Raw genomic sequence first — 7,079 nt, 5'->3', positions numbered from 1 at the left:
TATATGTGAACTTTTCTAGAACTTGGATTATTTTTGTAAAATTAAATGTTATGTTATTCATACATTGAGGCAAAAAAAATCTTGGTACCTAGAGTCCATTATGACTAACCATTCATTTTTAAATTATATGTCATTTGCTAGTCCTTTTGAGCCACGTTCCCCTTTTTTTTTGAAACCGAATATTATTATGTATTAAAATATCCTTATAATTAATTTATCTTCTTAGAGTTAGATAGTCATGAGAAGAAAAATCATATGCATATCATATCTCTAAGTTTGAGGTTACTATAAAATAACAACATTTTATGTTTGAGGTGGAGGTCTTAAAATCAAATGTTATCGAGAGATACTTGGAACAATATTGTGAAAAATAGGTACCCATTGAAAAAAAAAGAGAGAAAATAATAAAAAAGAATAAATGCTAATAAAAAAAAAAAAGTCTCAAATATCTTGGGGCCAATCTCTTAAATTATGATGGTGGTAAAAGAAACAAAAATCTAAAGAATGGATGAATGAATAAATAAATTTAGTGTCTAAATATAAGAGTTTGATTCAAATATGAATATTGTACGCATTTGTCTAGGCAAAAGGTACAATCTAACTTACTCATTTTGAAGATAGAGTTGAAAATTCCGATGTATGGATTGTTCTTCATTGTTCTAGACTATAGAATCTCGAAGTTCTAGAATGTTATTCATTTATTGATTAATGTTGCTTCATATTTCTTCCAAGAGTCCTTTTTGAATTTTGAATGTTACTAACATGTTAGAGCAATTTGAAATTGTTCTAACATCAAATGTTATTCTTCAAGGCATTTAGAAGTTTCATTTTATTTATCTTTAACATTCCTTTTGATACAAGACATACACTAAATCCAATAAAGAATCATATTATATGAACAAATATTCATTGACTTGGATTATAACGAGCATCATCGTAACTACTTGAAGACAATTGTGATCATCATGAACTCCTTAACATATGATTATTAGAATATCATTATACAATGTATATTATCCTCTTGATATATTTCAAATCTAAACATTATTAAAATAGTAAATGAACTTTAACTTTGCACTTTCAAATATATTATTCTTCGCGGGATCATAATAATGTTATTTTGACAATTCACTAAAAAAGATTCAAAAATATCCAATAATATTGTTTGGTTTTTGATTTTTTGAATTGATTTACAATTTTAACTTATATCACTTTGAATTTGAACATCCTACTCAAACAATCAAAATTAATTAATTCCATATACATATATGTGACAAATCATGATATGTTACATATCAATAATTACTTTTTTAGTATAAATTAGAAAAATAATTGCTTTTACTCTAATATCTAATATGAGATGGTAAATCGAAGTCAACTCATGGGATATTGATCATCTAATACTCTTTTAATTCAGTCACTTTTCATTTTTTTTATCTAATAATTGATTGACCCACAAAGAAAAAACAAAATATGTATCTGCTCTATTTTCATATATCCCAAGTTGTTGGAAAAAAATTGATTTGTACCATATCTCTAGAGTTGTGATGATAACAAAGTATTTAAAGAACAATTGAGTATCCTAACACATGTTTAAATGTGCAAAACCATATACTTAAGTTTCTGATAAAAAAACCTATTGTGATACTAAAAATGAACGTTTAAAGAGAAGCTAAAAGATCCAGAATCTGAAGGATCAGAACTTGAGAACCAGACTCTGAAGACTCAGACTCTGAAGTAGGTCAACTTCTGAAGACCAAACTTTGAAGAAAGTCGGCCTTTGAAGTTCTCATACTCTAAAGACCCATGCTCTGAGGTCAGTCAACGCAAGGATCAAGAAGACTCTGATAAGTCATTATTAGACTCAGAGGTTAGTCAACGCAAGGATCAAGAAGACTCTGATAAATGACTTTCAGTCTCAGAGAGCAATTTATCTTCTACTGATCACATGAAGATTTAAACAAAAATCTTCACAAACAGTTGGGATGAAATATATAATTCCTCTTGAAACAAAGGGATTTCAAATATTTTTTCAAAGAGATTAACCATATCAATTAACATTTCAACGTATATGATCAACCTTCTTCAAGACTCTTGTGCTAGCTTTACTTTTCAACGACTCTTTTCTATCTCTCTATATAAGGAGCTGAAGACTTGAAGAAAGAAAAATCAACCCTAGACAATAAAACAACTATTACTCTATCAAACAAAAAGAATAGGTTTAACATAGAATTTCTTATCACTTGTATATCTTAGAAATTCTTAAGTCTTAAAGAGTCTTATTGAGTTGTATTTTATTTACACCTTTGATTATATATCAAGTGTAAGAAACAAACAATTGACCAAACACCAAACCTTTATTTAAAAAGCTAATTTCAAATGTTAAATCTTAAAAATAAAAAAAGTGGGAAATGAAAATATAAAATAAGGGATGTACAATCATAAGAATATTTAATTGTGGCATATTCGTGGACAACAAAATGACAATTGCGTCGATACCACTCGATCACAAACAATGGCGGCGAAATAATATGGTGAAAATACGATGAGATTTAAAAGGGAAAAAAGAAAGGATACACATCTTCTTCTTTTAAATTTCGTGGTTCTGATTTTATTATAGATTATTTTGTTATTGTAAGAGGGTGAATGATTTAGAGTGACAAAAAAAATATAGAGAGTATTTTGAAGGGATAACAAACACTTTATTAATTTATTACGAATGTTTTTTATAGAAAAAATGAATGATTGATATTAGTGAAAAGTGGAAGCATGTGAGAAAATACATGAAAAAAAATCTAAATTTTCATATTAAAATATATTCTTTATATTAACTCGTAACTAATTTATCCGTTAATAATAAAAATCTAAATCTTTATATAAATAGGTATCCGTTGTAATCATTTAACATTAACGCGTAATTAATTTGTTCGTTAATAATAATATTTCAAGTTTAATCAACAAATTAATTACTCAAAATAAATAAATTTTATAATCTTAAATAATCCCACAAAACTACAATTACTAACATTTAACTAAACTACATAACTAGACACACTATTCTATTTATCTTGCCCCATTTTTATGACAAAAATCTTGACCACATCAACTAGTTTTCTTGTGTGAAAACTAATAAACAAATCCATCAAAACTTGAATAAATAGAGGGAAAACATTTTAATTAAAAAAAAATCAAAACCTATAAAATCAAAATATTAGAGAAGAAGATATGCTAGCATTTGAAGGTTAGATACAAGTTGCAAGTGGGAAATAACCATAGACGTTGATTAGGAACAAATGGGACCCACAGCACGAGACATAAGAGATCTATATCTATCTATTCACGGACGGCTGAATTAAACGACGTTAGAATCTATTTATTTACAATTTTAACCCCAGATCCAAACCCAAGTGGTTAATTTGCAATAAAAAAAAGTATAGTACAATACAATAGAACCAGTGTGCGTGTTGTTGTTTTTGTTATTGCTGTTGCTGTTGTTGTTCCTTTAAAACCCAACCCTACTCGTCTTTCCGCCTTCTCTTTCTTCTTTCTCTGTCTCTTTCTCGGTTTTTCTCTGTTAAGACCAACTCGACCAGACCAAGTCCGAGAAAGAGAAAAAACAGAGAAAGAAACAAATTTTGAACTATGTCTCAACAAACCAGCTCCGGAGATCTGAATCCGAGCCAGAACCCAAGCCAGAACCAGAACCAGAGCCAGAACCCGAACCAGAATCCGAATCAGAACCAGAGCCAGAACGTTCAGCAGCAGCAGTGGGCGCAGCCGCATCAGTATCAGCAGCAATGGATGTCCATGCAGTATCCTGCTACTGCTATGGCTATGATGCAGCAGCAGATGATGATGTATCCACAGCATTACATGTCGTATGTTCATCCTCATCATTATCAGGCGCCGCCTCACCAGCAGCAACCGTCGCCGCCGCCGAGTACTCAGAGTCATCATGGTCATGGTCATGGCCATGGTCATCATCTTCATCACCAGCAGCAGCATCAGCAGAAACAGGTTTCTCCTGAAGAGATCAGGACGATCTGGCTTGGTGACCTTCATCATTGGATGGACGAGACTTTTCTTCATAACTGCTTTGCTCATACCGGCGAGGTTTAACTTCTTTCTCTTTATATCTCTCTTAATTATAATTGAATTTCTTAGATTTGGTTTTATTTAGATGCTTCATTTGCTTGATTTAAATATATGATCTTGATTTATTGCTTGAAGTTACTAGGATAATAATTTGATTGTTTAATTATCTGATTTAAAATTTGATTTAATTAAACCCTGAGGATTTTGCTTAAGCATGATTCAATGTTGAAGTTAAGTTTAGTTTAAGTTCCTTGATTTTTTATTTGTTTTTTGTGTGTGATTGTTGGAATCTTCAATGGACTAGGGTTGTGAATTTTGATTATGTGAGATGTTTTCTGTTTTTTATATCATTGGCATTGCTACTATAAGGAGAATCTAGTTTTGGTACCTAAAGTGGTCCCCTAGAGTATGAATGCTTAAAAATGTGACAATTTTGACCAATGTTTTCACTAGGTTTGCTAATAAAACCTAGATCTCTTTTTGTCTTCTGATGTATTCTAAGATGTTTTCATGTTAAATATGTTAAAGATTAAAGACCGATAGGGTGACATTGACGCTCCGATGTTTCCGCTTATGGGCATTTATGAAGAAATCTTTTTGCTTGTCGTTTTCTGATTAGTTCTTTTGTTGTTGTGTTATTGATGCAGGTTGTATCGGCCAAGGTCATACGTAATAAGCAAACTGGTGTCTCGGAGGGATATGGATTTGTCGAGTTCTATTCGCGAGGAACGGCTGAGAAAGTCCTGCAGAACTTTAATGGTGCTATGATGCCAAATACAGATCAGCCGTTTCGTCTGAATTGGGCTACGTTCAGCGCTGGCGGTGGCGGTGGTGGTGAAAGGCGTTCTTCTGAGGCTACTTCTGATCTCTCCGTTTTTGTGGGAGACTTAGCCATAGATGTCACCGATGCTATGCTGCAGGAGGTGTTTGCTAGCAGATTCTCGTCTATTAAGGGAGCAAAAGTTGTCATTGATTCTAATACTGGTCGCTCAAAAGGATATGGTTTTGTTAGGTTCGGTGATGAAAATGAAAGGACAAGGGCAATGACTGAAATGAACGGCGTTTATTGTTCTAGCAGACCTATGCGAGTCGGTGTTGCAACGCCCAAAAAAACTTACGGCAATCCACAACAATATTCTTCACAAGGTTTTTTTTTAATGTTGGTTAAAGTTTGAATATTTACATGTATGATAATTAAATTGTAAGTAACTTGTTGATGCTTAAATATATACGCATTAATGGACAAATTCTTTTGCATATTTAACAATTGCTTATCGCAGAATTTTCAATTTCACACAACTTTGTTTCTGCTCCTTGCCCATTTCATGATATATATATCGTTCGGTATCTAAATGTCAACTTTGTTTATTGTATATATTTCCAAATTCCTTTTTTACGTTTATAACACGAGAGTTACCGCTGGAACGTAGTAAAATCACGTATTGTGCTTCAAATTAGAAATTAAAATAGCTGACTTTTTTCTATCTTAACTAGCTGTAGTGTTGGCTGGCGGTGGTCACTCTGCTAATGGTGCTGTGGCCCAAGGCTCCCAATCTGAAGGGGATTCTAACAACACAACTGTGAGTCTGCTTTTGTATTTTTCGGTATCTTCATATCTACATTTTTTGATATCTCAGTAATGAAAATCTGTTGCAGATATTTGTTGGAGGGCTTGATTCTGAAATCAGCGATGAGGATCTCAGACAACCGTTTTTGCAATACGGCGATGTTGTCTCCGTGAAAATTCCAATCGGTAAAGGATGTGGCTTTGTTCAACTTGCTGACAGGTAACAGTTGTGGCATTGCCAATATCATCAGTAGTGTCTTATTTTTGCCTCGCTTGCTATATACGCTACGTTTTAATGCCTTCTGCTCTTTCTGTAACAGAAAGAATGCTGAGGAAGCTATTCAGGGATTGAATGGAACAGTGATCGGGAAGCAGACCGTGCGTCTTTCTTGGGGTCGCAGTCCGGGAAATAAGCATGTGAGTTATATTTTCTTCTTCTACAAACTCAATTTATTCGTAATCGTCCTTTTTTATTATAAGCATTACAGGCATGATCAATGCATCTCCATATTTATGACTTGAAATAATTCTCTAATTTAATTCGTTGGAATCTGACAGTGGAGGAATAATGACTCGAATGGAAACCATTACGGCGGGCAGGGTTACGGTGGTCACGGATACGGAGGCCATGGATATGCTGCTAGACAGAATCAGGATATAGCGATGCAACAACCTGCAGCTGCAATTCAAGGGGCTTCGTAACGGCCATAGCGCGTTGCGTTGCGTCGCGTCTGGTATTGAAATAGGATGAACTTTATTGCTCTGATAAGTGAACTGTAGTGTTATTTTTGAATTTGTAGCTGGGTTTATATGGTACCCAAGGTGGTTATTAAAGATTATATATTTAAATGTCTGAAATTTTGGATTGAACTTGACCATATAATATGGTTCGGGTTATTTTTGGGTTTATTTTTTTAAATCGTTAGTAGACAGTTAAGATTATTTTTAATACTATCTTTACACAGTATGATGATGTAGCTGATTGCATAAACTTGAAATTGAGTGTAAAGATTGAACAATATAGAAATATTTATTTGATGTTTGATCTTAAAATTTAAAGATGAAATTTAAAATCAAAGTTTTAATGTTTATTTTTTTTTGACAAGTTTGAAGATAAAATCTATTTCATTGCCCTTTTTCAGAGCCTTGTTTATTGACCTAAAACATTCTCCAAACTGAATTGAACCCTAAAACCTTGGCTACAATTCCAACATACAAGTTAAGGGTATGTATGCAAATTAGTTTTAGAGGGTTTTAGAAAAATGTTTTAAAGGACTTTGTCTATATTTTAATATATATTTTGATATTTTGAAACAATACTTTATACAAAACCGCATAAAAAAATATTAATTTATGATATGACACTGAATTGAGTCTGAGTTTCATAGTTTTGGATTCAATGAATCCAGTGCCATAC

At 32.5% G+C, this 7,079-nt stretch overlaps 1 protein-coding gene across 2 annotated transcripts; it reads left to right on the top strand.

Annotated features, from left to right (window-relative positions):
* The first annotated feature begins 3,414 nt into the window (after positions 1–3,414).
* Positions 3,415–6,700, top strand: LOC127100806 (polyadenylate-binding protein RBP47). 2 transcript variants are annotated; one of them, XM_051038082.1, is made up of 6 exons: positions 3,415–4,113; positions 4,743–5,241; positions 5,596–5,675; positions 5,752–5,882; positions 5,983–6,079; positions 6,221–6,700. In XM_051038082.1, exons 1-6 carry the CDS (start codon positions 3,643–3,645, stop codon positions 6,362–6,364), a joined length of 1,422 nt encoding a protein of 473 aa, XP_050894039.1. In that variant the 5' UTR covers positions 3,415–3,642; the 3' UTR covers positions 6,365–6,700. The 2 variants fall into 2 exon arrangements, with proteins under 2 accessions (XP_050894039.1, XP_050894038.1); XM_051038081.1 differs by having other exon boundaries at positions 5,590–5,675.
* The last annotated feature ends 379 nt before the right edge of the window (positions 6,701–7,079 follow it).

The sequence above is a fragment of the Lathyrus oleraceus genome, chromosome 7 (genome assembly GCF_024323335.1).
Source record: "Lathyrus oleraceus cultivar Zhongwan6 chromosome 7, CAAS_Psat_ZW6_1.0, whole genome shotgun sequence".
NCBI classification, from domain to species: Eukaryota; Viridiplantae; Streptophyta; class Magnoliopsida; order Fabales; family Fabaceae; genus Lathyrus; species Lathyrus oleraceus.
The sequence above is the reverse complement of the archived record's forward strand: the minus strand, read 5'-3'. Positions and strand labels throughout refer to the sequence as shown.

Excerpts from the sequence above, each read along its gene's own strand:
- LOC127100806 (XM_051038081.1), top strand. The coding sequence starts at position 3,643 with ATGTCTCAACAAACCAGCTCCGGAGATCTGAATCCGAGCCAGAACCCA. Across the intron at positions 5,242-5,589 it reads ACAACAATATTCTTCACAAG|CTGTAGTGTTGGCTGGCGGT; the intron begins GTTTTTTTTTAA and ends TATCTTAACTAG. Across the intron at positions 6,080-6,220 it reads GCAGTCCGGGAAATAAGCAT|TGGAGGAATAATGACTCGAA; the intron begins GTGAGTTATATT and ends GGAATCTGACAG.